Source organism: Diaphorina citri, unplaced genomic scaffold (assembly GCF_000475195.1).
Source record: "Diaphorina citri unplaced genomic scaffold, Diaci psyllid genome assembly version 1.1 scaffold1546, whole genome shotgun sequence".
Classification (NCBI taxonomy): domain Eukaryota; kingdom Metazoa; phylum Arthropoda; class Insecta; order Hemiptera; family Psyllidae; genus Diaphorina; species Diaphorina citri.
Window position 1 is genome coordinate 16,899 of NW_007378972.1, and position 20,574 is coordinate 37,472.

The window sequence follows — 20,574 nt, forward strand, 5'->3', positions numbered from 1 at the left end:
AATGCAAAAAATATAAATAAATGGAAAATAATATCTAAATAAAATAATAAAAGGGCATGGTCCACCAATGTTAGACATGGGGCTTCGGTGCCCGCGGCATATTCTTCATTCTTCCACTATGTTCGAACATCGAAACCCTCTTTGGCGCAGTCTCAATTAGTGCCTCTCCTTAAGTATGCTATAAACTAGACATCAGACCAGTTTCCGACCAGTGGTGACCAAACTGACGGTCTGAGGTACCAGTCATTGGCCCCAGGTCTCGTGAGCTCACGTGACGTGATAGTAGTGTAATCGATCTCGAGCCTCTCCTTAAGTATGCTATAAACTAGACATCAGACCAGTTTCCGACCAGTGGTGACCAAACTGACGGTCTGAGGTGCCAGTCATTGGGCCCAGGTCTCGTGAGCTCACGTAACGTGATAGTAGTGTAATCGATCTCGAGTTATGGACCAATTTTCTGTGGCGAAGAATGAGCAAACTGCTAGTGTCCTAAAAAATGAAGGCTATTGAATAAGTTTCCGACAGGCAATGATGGCCAAAATGGGGCCTTGAAGTGCCATAGGGCCAATGATTGATTTGGGAAGGGCATTCGATCACTTCTATTTCATGTGGCGAAGAATGAGCAAACTGCTAGTGTCCTAAAAAATGAAGGCTATTGAATAAGTTTCCGACAGGCAGTGATGGCCAAAATGGGGGCCTGAGGTGCCATAGGGCCAATGATTGATTTGGGAAGGGCATTCGATCACTTCTATTTCAAAGTAATGTCTCCTCGATGAACAATGTGGCGAAGAATGAGCAAACTGCTAGTGTCCTAAAAAATGAAGGCTATTGAATAAGTTTCCGACAGGCAGTGATGGCCAAAATGGGGCCTTGAGGTGCCATAGGGCCAATGATTGATTTGGGAAAGGCATTCGATCACTTCTATTTCAAAGTAATGTCCCCTCGATGAACAGTGGTATCCGGGAAAAGAAATGACCATTGGGAGATTTCAATCAGTATTTGTTTAACTCTGACTAGATTTAAAATTAAACTAGCATGATGTGAGGTGATGTAACTTTGTGAATTTTCCGTTCTTCAGGGTTCGTTCTTGGGACCTTTGATTGTGATTGATGCAATCTTGGATTTGGCGACCATTTAAGTCACTCAGAGCCCTCAGCTGGTAAGTACTTATTAAAGCCCACGCCCTTTTAATCTTATAAACTAAATTCTAGATGTAGTGTTCTACAAATTTGGCTCCAAACTTTTCCCAAGAGCTTGGAAGTTTTTGCTGACACTTTCCTTTCAATGACTTGAACCCGATATAAAAAATACTTGAGGAGGATTTTATCCTGAACGGATAATATTCGTTCTCGGAACGGCTGACTTTCTAATATCCTCTCTTCTTTCTTCGATTTCGGGACGATAACACCTGAGCAATTACAGTCCCCTCCATACGTTTTGGTTCTCTCTACCAAACCTCTTAAAAAAGGCAGGAGCACTACCCTGGAAGTTGGCTATACGTACAATAGCCTGGCTTGTTTTGTTAGATTTTAAATTCCAGGTTCATCTTCAATTAACATTGTATCCCCACGTGTACCCTGACACTTTCCTTTCAATGACTTGAACCCGATATAAAAAATACTCAATAAATACAATATAAATAGAATATAGGTAGTCACATAATATATTATGTACTATACACATATGTGATTGTGCTCGATTTAATGGCATACATTATACGTACATATGTTTGGTTTACATATACAGATGGTTATGGATCTAATGGCATATTAATGAAACATTAGGTCGGCATCCTTTGATCCTCCGCATCTTTTCTTTCTCTCTGGTCGATCTGGTCTGCGGAGTGTCTCTTTCTATCTGGTCTTAGTACCTATATTTAATTTTGTGTTATGTATATTTGTTTTGTGGTCGATCTGGTCTGCGGAGTGTCTCTTTCTATCTGGTCTTAGTACCTATATAATTTTGTGTTATGTATATTTGTTTTGTATATTTATATTTATATTGCTAAGTATTCACTGATGTCTCTTTGTCGCACGGTTAATGTTGGACTGAATTTCGAGCCAATTTCTTTTGCCATTTCGCGTTTTTTTTCAGCCTTGCATTTTGTTTGTCTTCTTCCTCTTTGACTTCTTCGTCCTCTTTTTCTTCTTCTTCTTCTTCTTTTTCCCCATGGACTTCTTCTTTCTTTGGCTTCTTCTTCTCCTTCTCCTCCTCCTTCTTCGTCTTCTTCCTCATTCTTTTCCTCTTTGGTCGATCTGGTCTGCGGAGTGTCTCTTTCTATCTGGTCTTAGTACCTATATAATTTTGTGTTATGTATATTTGTTTTGTATATTTACCTATATTGCTAAGTATTCACTGATGTCTCTTTGTCGCACGGTCAATGTTGGACTGAATTTCGAGCCAATTTCTTTTGCCATTTCGCGTTTTTTTCCAGCCTTGCATTTTGTTTGACTTCTTCCTCTTTGACTTCTTCGTCCTCTTTTTCTTCTTCTTCTATTTCTTCTTCTTCTATTTCTTCTTCTTCTTCTTTTTCCCCATGGACTTCTTTTTCTTCTTTCTTTCATTCTTTCTTTGGCTTCTTCTTCCTCTTCTTCTCCTTCTCCAACTCCTTCTTTGTCTTCTTCTTCCTCATTCTTTTCCTCTTCATCAGTCTTCTTTCTTTGAATTCTTTGGCTTCTTCGTCGCCTTCTTGGTCATCTTCTTCATCTCTTTCTTGGTCTTGGTCTTCTTCCTCTCCTTTCTTTGGCTTTAGATTCTTCGTATAACGGGGTGTAAGTTACTGCTCTTGAGAGCTCTTACCTCACTTCTTTTGTGTCTTCTTTCCGATGCGTCTGTTATCTGTATCTTGGCTTGCGGATAATTGGCTTTTATCTCTTTCATTTTGAGAGTTGGCATAGTCGTGATGGCGCTTAGATGCCTGTTTTTCTTGATCGAACGAAGAGAAATTCTTTTTTTTTTTTTACTTTCCTTATCCTACCTATTCTTCCATAGGAAGGAAAGTAATGTAATCGGCTGAATTGATCCACCTTAAAACCTTTAATTACTTATTGCAAAATGCAAATCCTAAACAGATAGGTAAGGTTCGTTCTCGGAAGCTAGGAATGTATAGGTATGGCTTTCTCTTTTCGCCTTTTCCTGTCCCTCTTGAATTTTGGGAAATAATACCTCCGTTCCTTCTAAAAAAAGAAAAAAATCCACCCCCACGCACACTCACAAAACTCTCCATTGAATTCAGTACGCATTTCGTATTTCGTTCGTTACCATGACAACTCAGTGTGTTGCATATTGTCAAGCACTTGAAGCCCTGAAGAGACCAAACTTTTGTACCTCTGGGCGGGGCTTAGAATAAATAGAGATTCTATTATTATTACTTTATTTTTATTTTTTCAAGAGGTTTAATAGAGGGAACTTTAACTGCCAAGGTGCTAAGGTCTAATCGTGTCGAAATCAAAGAGAAAGAAGACAGGATAGGAGAAAGCCAGTCAAAATGGATACTGAATTATTTTATAGCTGTTTTAAGTAAAAAAGTATTTACAAAGGATGTCAAAATTAAATAAATTAATTAATAGTGACTATCATTACCCTTAAATTTCCCAACCATTGATGTTAGGTATAAGGGCACATATTTATTTTGTGCTGATCACAGCTTCACCAATAGGTACACCTTTTTTAAACGAAGGAAGTGAATTTTAAGATTTTTCTTAACAAATTGTTTGGTTCTAAAGTGAATTAATGTTGTCAAAGCAGTGTGGACGGTTTCAGTCGACATAGATCGACAAGCTGTGTAGACACAGCTTTACCCTCGTAAGTGTTCTTTTGACTACTGCCTCCATTAGTGTTACCTTCATATTAAGTGTTCTTTTAACTCCTGTCTCCATAAGTGTTCTTTTACCTACGGCCTCCATAAGTGTTCTTTTATCTAAAAGTTCAGTCGTTACATCTCAATAGTAACTATTCTCAATGCAAGTATAAGTTATATAAATAATTCAAACTTTCTTCCAAGGGAGTGTCCTTTGTACAACAGAATTTACAAATAGATATTTTACAAGCTGCAAAATTTACATTAGGGACCTAGAAAATATATTACGATTACCCAAGTATAATGATGTACTTGTAAATACCTATCTATGGTTGGACCAAGTTATTTGTTTCCATTGATTGTTTTGTTCGGTTACTCTAATTTGATGTGATTGATCATGGAATGAGCTCAACATTATTTCACACAGTCTCATAACTCACAAACTTGGCAGAAAACGGATAAAAATCTAGCATCCTTTTTTTGGCTGAATGCTCGACTTTCAACAAGAATTTTATGTGTTTAGAAGGAAGTGAATTTTAAGATTTTTCTTAACAAATTGTTTGGTTCTAAAGTGAATTAATGTTGTCAAAGCAGTGTGGACGGTTTCAGTGTTCAGTCGACATAGATCGAGTCGATTCTGTGTGGACACAGCTTTACCCTCGTAAGTGTTCTTTTGACTACTGCCTCCATTAGTGTTACCTTCATAAGTGTTCTTTTAACTCCTGTCTCCATAAGTGTTCTTTTACCTACTGCCTTCATAAGTGTTCTTTTATCTAAAAGTTCAGTCCTTACATCTCAATAGTCATTATTCTCAATGCAGGTATGAGTTATAAATAATTCAAACTTTCTTCCAAGGGAGTGTTCTTTGTACAACAGAATTTACAAATAGATATTTTACAAGCTGCAAAATTTACATTAGGGACCTAGAAAATATATTACGATTACCCAAGTATAATGATGTACTTGTAAATACCTATCTATGGTTGGACCAAGTTATTTGTTTCCATTGATTGTTTTGTTCGGTTACTCTAATTTGATGTGATTGATCATAGAATGAGCTCAACATTATTGCACACAGTCTCATAACTCACAAACTTGGCAGAAAACGGATAAAAATCTGGCATCCTTTTTTTTGGCTTAATGCTCGACTTTCAACAAGAATTTTATGTGTGTTGGTACTTTGGTATGTTAGAACTCGACCGATATTTGAACGATGTAAAAACAACTAAATAGGATGGTAGAGCTTATGTAGATATAATTTATATGGCTAAGTCCGGGGTATTAGGTAACGTACCTACATAAGAGTATTTATACCACCAATAAAAATGTAGTAAGTGATATTATTTGCAATATTTGATACAACAACATCAGTCTCAGACATTAGGGAGATTAGGCGAGCCAAAACTTCGAGCTTTCAGCAGAAAACATAAATGTACCTAGTTAGGCACTACTTTCTATTAGAATTATTAGGGATTTCTGGAGTTTGTTTTAGCTTTCTATTACTTTATTAGAGATATTTGAGGTTTGTTTTGTTTTCGGGGGATCCTTTTATCCGTGATGAATCCATGTTGTTTGAAAACAAACTCGTTTTACTGAAATTATTAAGAATTGCCCGGAAAATCCTAATTGTGGTCAAAATTACCTGTGCACTCTAATTTCAATTTGGACCCAATGATTCCCCCTGATACACAACTTTTATTCTCTCGGTAATAATGGTTAATTAATCGTCAGGTAAGCTGGAGAACAAGGGTTTGAATCCCTCATAGTTGACCACAATGGCAACACCAGTCCAGTTCTTCTCCTTCTTATCCGATTTCGGATGTTTGCGATCAACATGGCTATCTTTATTTTGTTGGTTGCAATTCTGAATGGTTCGTTGGATGTCTTTTCCCATACCGTGCCCTTAGGTCCTGCAACAGTCCAGTTAGTTGGCCAGACTTGTAATTTTTCCAATGCTCTTTGTTTTATTTTTTACAAATAAATAATGCACTATTTATCATAAGGAACTCGCTGATACGCCATCAGTCAGGATGTTAGGAACATTGTTGCTATCGACCTGTGCTTCTTAGCATATTACCTTCTGATAGCTCAACCATATCGCTGGCCCTTATCACCAGCCAGAGGCTATGACAAATAGGATACCAGTAATATTACCCGCCTGATAAGCCAACTTGGCTACTTGGTTTCAATTAGAACGACACGAGACTCTTCGGTTTTCAAATTTGAAGGGGAAATTCATTAAAAAAAAAATGTTTGATAGAGGGAACTGTAGGTAACTGCTAGGGTCTTTTCGTACCGAAAGCGAAGAGAGAAGGAATTTATCATACAAAACCAGCTAAGTGATGGTTAGCGCGATGGCATTTGGATTTATAGAGGTTGTTGGTTTAAGCCCAAGTCAATTAATCTGTTAATTCTGGTGAGCATTTCAGAATGCTAACACAAGTGATATTATTTTGTGTTCGATTCCCGGCAACGGGCAAAGTCCTTGTGATTTTGTGGGGACAAAGTCCTTGTGATTTTGTGAGGACAAAGTCCTTGTGATTTTGTGAGGACAAGAGTAGCAACTTCAATCCTAAAAAAAGTTCTTACTAGATTTTCCTGTTTTTTTCTTCTTTTTTCCCTCATATCCCAGCCAGGTTTGAACCGAAGAGGTCGCTTGGTTTAAGGTGACAGAACAATATAGCTACCATCAACTAATCACCATTACCAGCGCGAGCTTTATCAGGAAGGGAAATGCGGGCGTTATCTTCCACCGGACTAAATTAGCCTGCCAGTCAGTGGCCACTATCTTACCGGACTATGTACAGGGGGAGTCAAAAGTGTGAAATTTCACCGGGGGTCCACTAGGTCGCGGGTTCGATTCCCGCCCAGGGTGGATTTTATCCTGAAGGTATGGGTTGCAATAGTCCTACATACTGTACTCCGCACACAGGAATTTTGTCAGAAAAGACCCCCATTTCAATGTAATGTATCCTGCTGAATGTACGATATAAGGTTTGTTGTCGGAACGGCTGGCTTTCTCCTTCGCTCTCTTTGCTTTCGGAACGATAAGAACTTGGCCGTTACAGTTCCCTCTATCAAACCTCTTAGAAAAAAAAAAGAAAACAAACAAAAAACGAATTTCATTAGATTATGAAACTATTTGTTTTTTGTCAATCATGAAAAGTTGAAAATTCTGTTCAAAATATTCTGAAAATAATTCCTTTAGGAGTGTTGACATGTTTCAGATGTGTCGGCTCCAACTTTCTAAAATTTAATCCTCTTTTCATTGATTTTTGGATAAGCAAAGTTCCAAAGTGGATCTGGGTCATTCCAAAAAATAGTTTTCAATTTTTTCCAGAGTTGACCCTCCCTGAAATGGTCCACAGAGGCTCGGATTAAAATATACCCCTCTTTTTTCGACACACCCTGTACGTGTACATAGCCATATCTTTCAGTTAAGTATGGCACACATTAGAAATCGCTCACCACTTTGTGGTGCTTGTCCCTGGGGGTGATTGTGATGGGTGATTGTACACCTCACAAGCACACATAGATAGCAGCCATAATCAGGAGATAAAGTTGCCAGGTTTTCCTTGAAATATTGCTAATGTTAAATGATAGTGGTTAACGTATGTCACCTACAGTCAGGTACAAAATTCTAGACAAACTAGGTATAGAAATTCATTACACTAGATACTAGATAGATTGACTGTAGATCTTTTTCCAGGAGATAAAGTTGCCAGGTTTTCCTTGAAATATTGCTAATGTTAAATGATAGTGGTTAACGTATGTCACCTACAGTCAGGTACAAAAAATTCTAGACAAATTGTCTAGCTATAGAAATTCATTACACTAGATAGATTGACTTTAGATCTTTTTCCATATAAAAAATTTTGCCATTAAAAATTGAGCCTTTTTAGTACGTCCTTCCTTTATTATTACAATAGTGATAAAAAGGTAGATAAGGGACGGACTATTGTATTCGCTTCGGTGTCGTCTGTCTGTCTATCGGTCGGTCTGTGCCCATAGAAGGACTTATCCAAATCTGGTCGACCTATATATCGAATTAGAGGTCTTCTTACCAGGATCACGAAAGTGGTGGTGCAAATTTAGTCCAGAAAACCAAAAAAACTGGTTTTTGGGGGATTTTTTTCACATTTTCTCACACAAATGAGCTCTAATCTTGAAATTTGTCGGGACGACCTATGAACTCAAAGCGAGAAAGTTTTAGATAACACTTCAGTCGATCAAAGTCGACCCTATTTTGGGCACCACTCGAAGTATCTTTATTTTATTGGGCGATAAAAAACTAATAACACCGCAGTTACAGCGCCTTCCTCTCTTCTTAAAGAGGATGGGCTGCCCTCCTCTTTATCTCTTGATTATCTTGCAGACTCCTCCTTTATATGAATGACGGGCACGTGCCTTAGAATATAAGGAGGTTGATTGTCCTTACTCCTTAAACTAGAATAGAACAGGAGAGGGACTTTCTTTTGATCTCCTTGAATACTATATTTTCCAATGTTTTTCTTTTAAATCATACCATGATACCCACCTATGTAATTTTAAATCATAGGAAGGTGCTTTTTGAGAGAGAGAGAGAGAGAGAGAGAGAGAGAGAGAGAGAAAGAGAAAGAGAGAGGGAGGGAGGAGTTTTGATAGGGGGAACTCGTCTCGTCTTATCTTTCCCGCAATCGAAGAGAGAACCTTATCTGTTTGGGATATAATCCGCAACGGGCGGGAGTCGAATAGGTGACCTACCGCATACAAAGCAGACGCACTACCCTTTAAGATAACTAGGATGGCTTTGGCTTATCAAAACTCCTTGAATCTGGAATACTATAAGATGGAATGTTTTTAAACCGAAATATCCAGAAATTTGTAAACAAAGGAGCACTCCTTAAATCGATTTTTTGAACTACCATGCAGGAGGTATACCTACTTCATTTACCTGCTCCTTTAGTAAAGTATAAGGTACACACCCAAAGGAAACAAAATCAACGGCTGACCACGGTTGGGCTAGTAACAGAGGGGACATTAATGTTAATATCATGTTCTCCGATGCTGGCTAAATTTACATACAGGGTGCACCTATTCCCATCCGGGCGGAATTTAATCTCGGAAAGAATGACTTTATACTGTTGTCTTCCTTCTCTTTTCACTTTCGGGACGATAAGACCCTGGCAGTTACAGCTCCCTCTATCAAACCTTTTCAAAAATGGTCTTCTGAATAGCTTATTGAGTGGCTTGTCTCCGAAGAGAGGGACGTCTGTAGGTATAATAAATAGAGTAGGTAATACGAACCAGTTCTTCTTAGAAGCACTTCATCTCACAAGTGCTGTAGTCGGGCTTTATTCAGAGACGGCCTCTTCTAAAGAGAAAAGTTATACTTATTAGTTATTGTTTGAAGATTTTCTGTTACACTCTGTGTTCATATTGCGGTCGGTCGTATACTAGTGTCTACAAGTTCAGCATAATATAATGGGTTTAATGCATTGGACAATGCTTTGATTTCAATATTCAATTTAAATTCTTTTATATTTTTCTTTTAAATAAATATTTATATCCATATTTCTATAGGTACCTATCTAATATCCATATTTATATGTGTTTATAATAAGGATACGTCGATTTGTGTTGAGTACACATAAATATGGCCTTTATGTACCATTGGATGCTGCGGATATCACATCTTTGAATCCAATTCCTGAAAGTAAAGGTCGGTCCACTGAAAGGATGGGTGACTATCTGGGCAATTGTGTGCTGCTGGCCCTTCCCGGACCTACTGAAGGTGGGTGAGGTTAATGTAAAAAGGCTTATGTCGCCGAATGGTGGGTAAAATCCCCGTCAATAAAGACCTTAAAGATAGAAACACCCAAAGTACTATCACGTCACAGAGTACTTCCTAACTTCCTATGGAAAGTACTTGACGGACCTATTCAGCCGTACCTGCCAGGTCTACCTGATAGTGTGTGCGCTCATCAGGTATCAGGTGGACCTGACTGACGGACCTGATCAGGTCTACCTGATAGGTATTGGCTGGCCTAAGAAACACCGAACCAGACTGTTCAATAGAATTGAAAGGGCCAGAACAACATGCCACAGAGGGCAAAACTAAGTCACTAAGTAGGTAGAATTTATATTGTAGAAAGGAAAAAAAAGTTGCAAATATTACTTTTTTTTCGTGATCGAAGCCGCGAATTCAGTAATTAGAAAGGATTCTTATTTGCTGATTTATATCGAGTGCAAGCTTGTCAGGATTTCATGAAATCCATTAAACTTTAATGATTAAAGTGATACCCAATACCGAACCCATTATTGTTCATTGGTCAATTTGTCAGATTTTTTTAATGGATCAGTTGAACAGGTCAGATGGACTTTTTTCCTCTTTGCTCTTAACCTCCATGACCTTTTGTTTAGAGATTTAACGTCACTGTGTGTATTGCTAAGGTTTTTAGTGGCGAAGGTTTTACCCTCCATTTCACGACAATTGCGATAAGCTACCAGCCTCTTATTAATCTCACCCAGACTGAGTGGGGTTTTCGCCTTTCCGCTAGAACTCCGCCAGTGACAACCCCAAGCCCATATCGAAGAGGAGGATGGTTAGGTAGGTACATAGTGCTAAACCCCAGATTCAGCAGGATGTTGAACAGATGCCTGGGAATGAAGACAATCTGTTGAACAGACATTTTGTCAACTAGGCCCTGGTCACGGATAAGTAAGTGAGTCAGCCTGAGTGGGGTTGGAAAAGGCAGAAGAGGCCGGGAAAAGTCATTAGGCCTCGTGACCCTCGCCACGTGTAATCCAGAAGGTCAATTCAGGAAGAAACTGAAATCCCATATTCTGAAAGCTGCAAGAAAAGTCAGAAAAATACGTATAGGAAGAAAAAATTCAAAAATGTACAAAAAATAATAATAAAGGATAATTTATTATACAATAATTTTATTTGGGGTATTGCCCCTTAAGGGTAACCTTGTCGACCAGAGCAAAATTTTCCCTTTTTTCTAGGGAATCTGGGGATGATTAGGTACCTATGCCCGTGATTGGATCATCATTTTCCAAATAGGGAAGTGAAATGGTGAAATGAATGGTAAACAATTTTACATCCTTAAGGAACCCACCCCTTGGTACAGTGGTACCTACTTAAATTTATTTATTCTTTGGTTTGAATGAGTAAAACTTAGTTCACGTATACAACTATACACAACACATTAACCCCATCTAGTCAGGGTTGAGACAGGAAAATCCAGTGGTACGCTTTTACCCCGATGGTCACCCATCCGGATACCAACGGTGGACAGCGAAACTGACAGTGATACTGACACTGACAGTCTTGTGGGCAGAAAGTCTGCGAGTGACTGTCTTTTTTTCAAGAGGTTTGATAGAGGGAACTGTAACTGCCAAGTTCTTATCGTCCCGAAATCAAAGAGAGAAGGATGACAGGATAGGAGAAAGCCAGCCGTTCCAAAAGCGAACATTATCCGTTCAGGATAAAATCCACCCCGGGCGGCAATCCACCCCGCGGTCTAGCGCTTAAAAGACAGACACGCTACCAACCACAAGCTAACTAGACTGGTGAGTGTCTGTCATTATGTCCGCCACAACAATGGCGGTAATCGACATCCTATAAGAAGTCTAAAGCTGTGTCCACACATAGTCGACCTCGATGGATGTCGAAATTGATCGATGGTCGATCGACGAGGTGAAGAGGTGAATGAATCTATGTATGTTGTCCAAGAAGTATACGGTTTCAGTCGACATCGATCAACGAGGTCGACTGTGGGTGGAACGGGACTTTTTATTCTCATTCGGGCAGTAAACAAGGTACTTGTATATAATTCTTTCTTATACCTCATTTTCGGCGCTCTATTGTAATAGCGAAGTTATTCGGACCAAGCTAAGAAAAACCCACCTCTTACGAGACAAATACGACCCGTGTGTGACAAGCCTTGCATTTTCTCTCGGTCTCCTCCATGACCTTTTGTTTAGAGATTTAACGTCACTGTGTGTATTGCTAAGGTTTTTAGTGGCGAAGGTTTTACCCTCCATTTCACGAGTAAAGTCCCCGTCACTAAAGACCTTAAAGATAGAAACACACTAGGTACTATCACATCACAGAGTACTTCCTATGGAAAGTACTTGACGGACCTATTCAGCCGTACCTGCCAGATCTACCTGATAGTGTGTGCGCTCATCAGGTATCAGGTGGACCTAACTGACGGATTAGGTCTACCTGAGACCTAATCAGGTCTACCTGATAGGTAGTGGCTGGCCTAAGAAACACCGAACCAGACTGTTCAATAGAATTGAAAGGGCCAGAACAACATACCACAGAGGACAAAAATAAGTCACTAAGTAGGTAGAATTTATATTGTAGAAAGGAAAAAAAAGTTGCAAATATTACTTTTTTTCGTGATCAAAGCCGCGAATTCAGTAATTAGAAAGGATTCTTATTTGCTGATTTATACCGAGTGCAAGCCTGTCAGGATTTCATGAAACCCATTAAAGTGATACCCAATATTGAACCCATTATTGTTCATTGGTCAATTTGTCAGATTTTTTTAATGGATCAGTTGAACAGGTCAGATGGACTTTTTTCCTCTTTGCTCTTTAATGGAAATAGAAGGTTGTGTCAATTTGCCAATGGACATGAGAATCGGACTGAAAGTGTCGTGTTGGCCGCTAATGTTGGCCTTGTTAGGAAATGATGGCCTTATTAGGAAAAGTTGGCCTTATTAGGAAAGGCTACTCATTCTCTTTGACAGTTTGCGCCGCGATCAAAATGTTCGCACGAGATTATGTAAATAAAGGTGGAAAATACCCCAACAAATCTTGTTGCAAATCTAAGTGAAGATTAAAATTTGAGCTCTACCGTCGTTGTATAGAATATCTTGATTCCCTACAGGTGAATTTCAAAAACAAGTTGGTAGGTTCATTTGGCATCATAGCAAGCTCCTTAGGGTGATGCGGATATAACTATGGTCATACCTGCTGATGGAAAGCAGGTTTTCTTCCAAGGCGTTTAAGGTCACTATACATTCAAATGCTAAGGTTTTAGTCCCTGGTATTCTACCCTCCATTCAATGCTACCCGCCTCCTCACCTTCATCCACCTTGAAAAGCCAGTCCGGGGCCGGGAAAAACCAGCAGTACGCAATGTCCCAGATGGTCAGGGTCACCCATGCGGGCACCAACAAGTTCAACGTTGCTCAACTTCAGTGATCCATGCGGAAGTGGTACATTCAATGTGCTAGCGCCGCACCACTAGCAGATTACCCAGATTTGTGTTAAATTATCCAAACTGCATTCAACTTTCCATAATGGTAGACTTCTCACCCAACCTGAGTGGGGTTTTCGCCTCTCCGCTAGAACTCCGCCAGTGACAACCCTAAGCCCATATCAAAAAGGAGGATGGTTAGGTACATAGTGCTAACCCCCAGATTCAGCATGTTGAACAGATGCCTAGGAATGAAGACAATCTGTTGAACAGACATTTTGTCAACTGGGCCCTGGTCACGGATAAGTAAGTGAGTCAGCCTGAGTGGGGTTGGAAAAGGCAGAAGAGGCCGGGAAAAGTCATTAGGCCTCGTGACCCTCGCCACGTGTAATCCAGAAGGTCAATTCAGGAAGGAACTGAAATCCCACATTCTGAAAGCTGCAAGAAAAGTCAGAAAAATACCCATAGGAAGAAAAAATTCTAAAATATACAAAAAAATAATAATAAAGGATAATTTATTATACAATAATTTTATTTGGGGTATTGTCCCTTAAGGGTAACCTTGTCGACCAGAGCAAAATTTTCCCTTTTTTCTAGGGAATCTGGGGATAATTAGGTACCTATGCCCGTGATTGGATCATCATTTTCCAAATAGGGAAGTGAAATGGTGAAATGAATGGTGAACAATTTTACATCCTTAAGGAACCCACCCCTTGGTACAGTGGTACCTACTTAAATTTATTTATTCTTTGGTTTGAATGAGTAAAACTTAGTTCACGTATACAACTATACACAACACATTAACCCCACCTAGTCAGAGTTGAGACAGGAAAATCCAGCGGTACGCTTTTACCCGATGGTCACCCATCCGGTTAGCCGGATACCAACCAGGCGGAACGCTGCTTAACTCTAATGCTCCATCGGGAATTGATACATTCAAAGTGCTATCTGTGCTGCCGCCATAGCTCTTAAGGTGTTTCCACATATGGTCTATCGATTTCGACTGAACCGTTCACACTACCTCAACATAGAATCACATCGTCGACCGGCAGCCGGTCGACTATGTTTGGGCACACCATTACTGGCGGTCATTAAATGGGAGTGTTCAAACTTCACATTCAACGTGCTAACCCCCCTGGCTTTCGACATCTGTGGTCTGGCTCACCTTTAAAAGTAGTTACAATATCGCCATTTTTGGTGACGGTTAATCATCAGAATGGTGAATGTTGGGAGTAGATGTGATCACACTGAGGGCGTCGCCGTTTCTGGAGATCATGGACTCGACAGCAGTCTAAACAAGGTCTCGTATATTTGCTGGGTTAAAGAATAATACCGGTGTCAGTAACAATTCAACACTGTTGAACAATTTCGATCAAAACGATTCACTGGAGTGAGGCAATCATAAACCTATCTACAAGACATTGGCACTCACATGATATCTTTAGAACCATAATGTCCTTGGTAGTTAAATTCTAGTCATTCCATTTCATAGCTACATAGTTTCAACTTACCTATAGCAGTCATTTGATCATATAGCTACACAGTTTAGACTACTTTAGACTGAAGTTCTAGCTGTTATAGTCATGTGGTCTTTTGTTTATTTACATAGTTGAGCTCCAAATTACAGTCATTTATAGCTAACATCTGATTAAAATTTCAAATCGTCGAATGCAACCAATCTAACACAATATCGGGATGTAGTAACAAGAGATAAAAATGCTAATCAGGGCGATCGAACCCAAAACCATATCAGACTTGTTCCCCGAGTATGTGTTCCCCATGTGTCAAAATATATGAGACCTTGGTTAGACTGCGGGAGTAAAGGGATTTTTCAGTCCTATCCCAGCAGGATAAACAAAGTTTGTTCTAAGGCAGGACACTCACGCTCCGAGCGTCTTCGAACTATCTAGCGTCTGGCAGACTAGAATTCGGAAGATCTTTCCTCCACACACATCGCCGCGGGCCGCCGTCTGAGCGTGGTGTCAGGCGTTAAGCAGAGCTCACAATGGGTTCAATTGACATCATCTGAAACAGGGTTTTTTCCGCCACACACGTTCGGACTGTTCGTGTCCAAGAGACTTAGGTCTATCAGAAAACCTGAGCGTGAGTGGTGGGTATTAGTTGCTCACTTAACTCACTTTACTTTAAGGAATCACTTTTGGAGGCTGATACTCACTAACATCTCGATGCTAAGGTAAGTTAAGTTGACTTTGACTTTGTCGTCTCATGTTTATCGACGACGTTCATCGGTTTGGAATTTGGACGTTACCTGGATATGTGTCGATTGAGTAGTGACGTCGAGGACAACAGGAAAGGTGACTGTCCGATGTAATGCTCCGAGTTGACTAGCGAATCTCCCGGCCCTAGTGACATGTGGGGAAGCACCAGCTTGCCGTCCGTCAGCAGTTGGTGACCTGGAATAGCACAATGCACTCTGATTAAATACAAACCAACAAAAAAATCCTGAACGCCAAAATCTACGCCCTCAGGAAGAAAAGAAGACCAAGATTGCGATGGCTAGACTGTGTCACCCAAGATCTACGGGCAATCGGTGTGAGGGGATGGAGTGACAAAGCCCACACCGGGCTGTAGTGCCATGCAATAAGTAAGTAGGTAATAAATTTTATAGGCCAATACTTTTAGTAGGTATATTACTTTATTTGGAATTAAAAAAGCCCCAGGTGCCCTCTGCCATCACAACTAAATACGGCCCTGGCCCCGAGTGCTAAAGCTCGCGAATCGAACCCGAGACCTAGCACTTACAAGGCAGACACACTACCCTCCAAGGTAACTAGGCTGGCTATGCAATTCTAATGTAGAAACACTACCATCAGGTCACGTCACGTCGTCACGTGAACTCATGGGGAGTCACAAAGATGTAGTTCAAAGTTTTCCCATAATATTGTGGGTAATCTCGTTCAGGACAGCCACACTACTATCACGTCACGTGAGTTCACGCATTAGAGTCTTACCGTGATGTCTGGCAGAATGATGGTCACTTGTTTTCAGCAGTGGTGGAGACATGGAAGATCCGGGATTTTTGGGTTTCCTCTTCCGGTTCTGGATGCTTTCCTTTTTCATAGACAAGGGTCGATTTACCTGTGACAGAGAGTGACATGTGAATACTGGTTGAAGGAACTGTGTCTTTACCATATTGGGAAGCGTTTAACTGAGCAGAATACCTAAGGCCAGGCACTCAAGTATCAGGTAAACCTGACAAATTAGTAACACATCGCGAAGCCACCGCATGGGTTCACCTTTTCAAGAGGTTTCTTTAAATCGAGGCATAGGTAACTTTAATTTTTTCATACCACCAAACCTTGGTCAAACCATCTGACATCTGAGAAAGACCGAACTTTCCTCTTCACAACATAATTTGCTCTGAACGGAACTGTGTGTGAAATAATCCTAACCATACATAGGATTCCTAACAGAGCATACTGACCTAATTCAACCTGATTCCCACAGGACACTTTTACTCTCAAAACAGTCATTGTTTACACCACAAACAAACGAATAGCCAAACAAAAAGTGACCCAATACGGTCAACCTTGAAGGGCGACCTTAATGAACAAACCTGAAGGAAAGGGAAAGGATCGGAAATAAGGCAGTACCATTTTTTTTTTTTTTTTTTTTTTTTTTTTTTTTTTTTTTTTTATTTTTTTTTTTTTTTTACGATAGGAACCAATATTTGATTTGGAACCTAAATTCTCACATTATAGACGACTATTACTCTTTCAATAATGCAAAAAAAAAAAAAAAAAAAAAAAAAAAATTTTTAAAAAAAAAAAAAAAAAAAAAAAAAAAAAAAAAAAAAAAAATTTTTTTTTTTTTTTTTTTTTTTACATGTTCAATAATGTGCTGACTAGATACAGGGTGTAACATTTGTAGTTTTTGCTGAAATACAAACACTTTTGTGACGCGAAAAAACTCCGTCAGGGTTTTTACCCTCCGTTCAGCGACAAACTACCCGCCTCCTCACAACCTAGGCAGAGTGGGGCCGAGAAAAGCCAGTAGCACGCGATTACTAAGATGGCCACCCGGCCACCCATCTAGATACTGGACACCAACCACGATCAATTTTTAATACATAAAAGGCTGATTTTTTTTATAGAGAAGAAAGCTCGATCTGGGGATTCTTGAGGAACCAGTTCTTCTTAGAAGCACTTCATCTCACAAGTGCTGTAGTCGGGCTTTATACTGGCAATATTTAAACAAGGCATACCTATTCTATCCTATTTCTTTATTGTTCTTCTTAACTTTCAGTTAACCTCTTCCTGTTTCTCCTTTCAGTTAACCCTGTATTGTATGTTTTTGTTGAAAAACAAATCACTCGTGTGTGTATTCAGGTTTTCGATTTCGTTTCTAATCTCCGCTCTGGGATCTCCATATATCTCCTCTTAGGGACCTCCGATGTCTCGAAAGGGAGAGTAGGAGACGTGTGGGAGATGTCCCTTAAGATAAGATATTTTCAACAGTGCGAGGAGTCTGCAACCCAAAAGGGATGGTTCCACCTGTACGTCTTTCTCATGGTGAAAATGTTACTCTATCTTCTTTATCTCTCCCTCTCTCTTTCGAATTAGAGGCTTGCTTTGGTAATATTGTAAAAAAGAATAGTAAATACCTATTTTATAGAAAGATATCAATTTCAAGAATTTTGGCTTTATTAGAACGAGAGAGAGAGAGAGAGAGAGAGAGGAAGAAAGGGGGACAGTAAATTTTAGTGGATGTGATGAAATTACAAATTTTCTATCGCAGGATGAGATTAGTGACTGCAGGACTTTAAAACTTTTTGAGATACGGAAAAGCCTGATATTCCAGAACCAACTTACATTGTGCAGTTTAAAGTAGAGACCGCAGGCATTGCACACTGGTTCCCCATTATTATTGCGTCGCCACAGAGTGGTACAAGTGGTGGAACAGTTGGCACACGACACACCGCTCCTCTTGTTACCCGTTTGCTGTGAAAAGGGGAAGCAAAAGGGATCAAACTTTAATGTCTAGTTCTAAGCAGGAATTTTTTATTCTTACTGTAGATTCGTATAAGCTTAACCCAACTTTAAGGCCTGTTTGCGCCTATATCTAAGCCCCAGAGTGGGTTTTTTGTGTAAGAAATCCTTCATTCCGTGGAACTGTATTACTCCGTGGACAGGATTTCTTCTATCCGTTCCGAGAACGAATGAAGTGCCGGTCGCTCGAAGAATCGAGCCTGCGACCTACCGCTTATAAGGCAGACGGGAGGTAACAAATTCACTCCCGTCGACCTTTTTCTACCCGATTACCTGACTAAAAGTTGGGTCGGGAGTGAACTCGGTGACGTCCAAGGCAGACGCCTTCCAAGCTAACTAATAATAGACTGCCTCCGAAGATATTGTTTAAAAAAATAAGATGTGCCGTTTTAGTGGAGATGCCAAAGCCCCAAGATCAAAATGCCTTTTAGCGGAGATATTTATCATTTTCCCCTGCCATGTGCCACACACTTCCAAGCTAACTACGCTGGCTCCGAAGACTTCAAACATTAAGTTAGATTACCTGCAATGCTTTCTTCTGATTGGTCCTAACGGGGGGCCGATTGACGCCGTTGATCCGGTTGTATAGGCCACACGCATTACACAAATGGTGGCCCGTCCCGTCCCGCCGCCAGAGGGGTGTAGAATTCGCGGCACAGTTTACACACTCCTTGATGTCCATGTTAAGCATCATATCTGAAATTAAAAATGATCAAGTTCAGAACTTTGAGGCCAGTCAATCACTGTCAGGTACGCCTGAAAAGGTCCGTCCGTCACGTGATGCCTGATGAGCACACACACTATCAGGCACATCTGATCATGTGTACCTGATAGTGAGTGACTAGCCTTAGCCAGCCTAAATACCTTGAAGGTAGAGCATTTGCCTTTTAAACGGTAGGTCCCGGGTTGGATTCCTACCCAGCGAGAACATCATCCTAAACTGACAAGGTTGACAAGGTTCATTACCGGAACGGCTGTCTTTCTTTTATCCTGTTCTCCTTCGCCCTTCGATTTCGGGACGACAAGGCCTCTGTTACACGTCCCCCTAGCAAACCTCTTCAGAAAAAAAAAGCTTTCGTAGAAAGAACTGTAACAACGGGAGTCTTATCGCCTCGAAATCGAAGGAAAAAGGAAGACAGGATAGGAAAGCCAAGCTGTTCCGAGAGCCTTAACTCTTTAGGATCAGTTGTTACAGATCCCTCTGTCAAACCTCCTAAAGTACATAAATAAAATGATCTCCGCATAAGGCCAGCCACTCACTATCAGGTATCAAGCAGACCTGATCTGAGCTACATATATTTGGAATACAAATAGAATAGAAAAGGTAATCCTTGGTAGAACACAGGTTTTCAACTTTTGATCTAATTGAGATCTTAGTCTTGATTTGATGATTTAGGTGGATATAATCCTCAATTTTATCTTTCTAGCCTGTGTTTTTGTTACTTTCTTTGAACCTCTGTTGTGGCTGTGGCGTCCCTCAGGGAACCCTTTTGGGACCTTTCTTTGATCAATCTGTGTTTCCAATGTAGTGTGTTATTTACAACTTGTTTCACTAATAATTGCTGATTGCCCATTTTTTTTTTTTTTTTTTAAGCGATTTAACAATTTCCTTATTGTACGTACCTATTAAACAAATTAGGTTAGGTACTGATTTTCTCTAATCACAATCGAACAAACTACGGGCTGAAAAATTCCCGGAGGGACGGACCCAGCTTGTTTGTTATAATTATGAAACTTAACAAATTTATATCAATAAAGAGGTGCTTTATTAAACTGTTGGTATAATGGAACAACTTGTTCTAAGCTGACAGTCTAAATAAAGCACTACTTATACTTATACATACTTGGTACTTATATACCTACCACAGTAGAATTTTAGGGGAACATCCACTCATATTCGAATTTCAGCTACAGTTTCCAAGTAAAACACAAGATAAGAAATCAGGCACATCCACTAACAATTGAATTCATTTTCATGTAATAGGTATGACTTATGACGAATATTTCATCCGAATTTTGATTTCCTGTCCATCTTTTTTTTTATCCACAACCTGTAACAGAAATTGTTGCTAATTTTTTGGGGGTCCCTTTGCAAGGTTTCCCCTGCGCCTAGTTCATCACTGGATTGACGGATTGGATGCTTCATAATACCTATAGACAGAGTGCTCCTAAATGTCCCTGCGGAACTCTAATTGCTCTGGGCCCCCTCGCGCCGAGGGGCTACTGGAGTGGGGCGTACGCTAATAAATGTTGCTAGAGCCCATTTTTCTTTATGAAAGAAAACATTAAGGAATTCCAGGTAGAATTGACAATTGGAAAAGTCCCTTATTTTCTTCTCATTATTATTATTATTTTTCTTTTTTTATAATTAAGCAAGGTCTATTGTAGGATTTGTAGGTAATAATTACGCATTGTACAATGTTAAACCCATAAAATACACAAGACCTTGTTTAGACTGCTGGGGTAAAGGGACTTTTTAGTCTCATTCGAGCAGGATAAACAAGGTATATTCTATTCTAATCTTATTTGTATTGGTATCTACAGTACATTAATATACCTACCTACTAA

The 20,574-nt window shown here is 39.8% G+C and overlaps 1 protein-coding gene and 1 long non-coding RNA gene across 2 annotated transcripts; both read right to left on the reverse strand.

Annotated features, from left to right (window-relative positions):
• Window positions 1–13,292: 13,292 nt before the first annotated feature.
• On the reverse strand, window positions 13,293–14,281 carry LOC113470379. The gene is made up of 2 exons (XR_003393452.1): window positions 14,163–14,281; window positions 13,293–13,435 (listed from the first exon to the last, which is right to left on the reverse strand). It is a non-coding gene; the product is annotated as an uncharacterized LOC113470379 (long non-coding RNA).
• A 673-nt stretch (window positions 14,282–14,954) lies between these two features.
• On the reverse strand, window positions 14,955–18,703 carry LOC103516330 (transcription factor GATA-5-like). The gene is made up of 4 exons (XM_026828763.1): window positions 18,530–18,703; window positions 17,830–17,958; window positions 15,970–16,096; window positions 14,955–15,411 (listed from the first exon to the last, which is right to left on the reverse strand). The coding sequence occupies exons 1-4, from the start codon at window positions 18,698–18,700 to the stop codon at window positions 15,263–15,265; spliced, it is 576 nt and encodes a 191-aa protein (XP_026684564.1). The 5' UTR covers window positions 18,701–18,703; the 3' UTR covers window positions 14,955–15,262.
• Window positions 18,704–20,574: the final 1,871 nt, after the last annotated feature.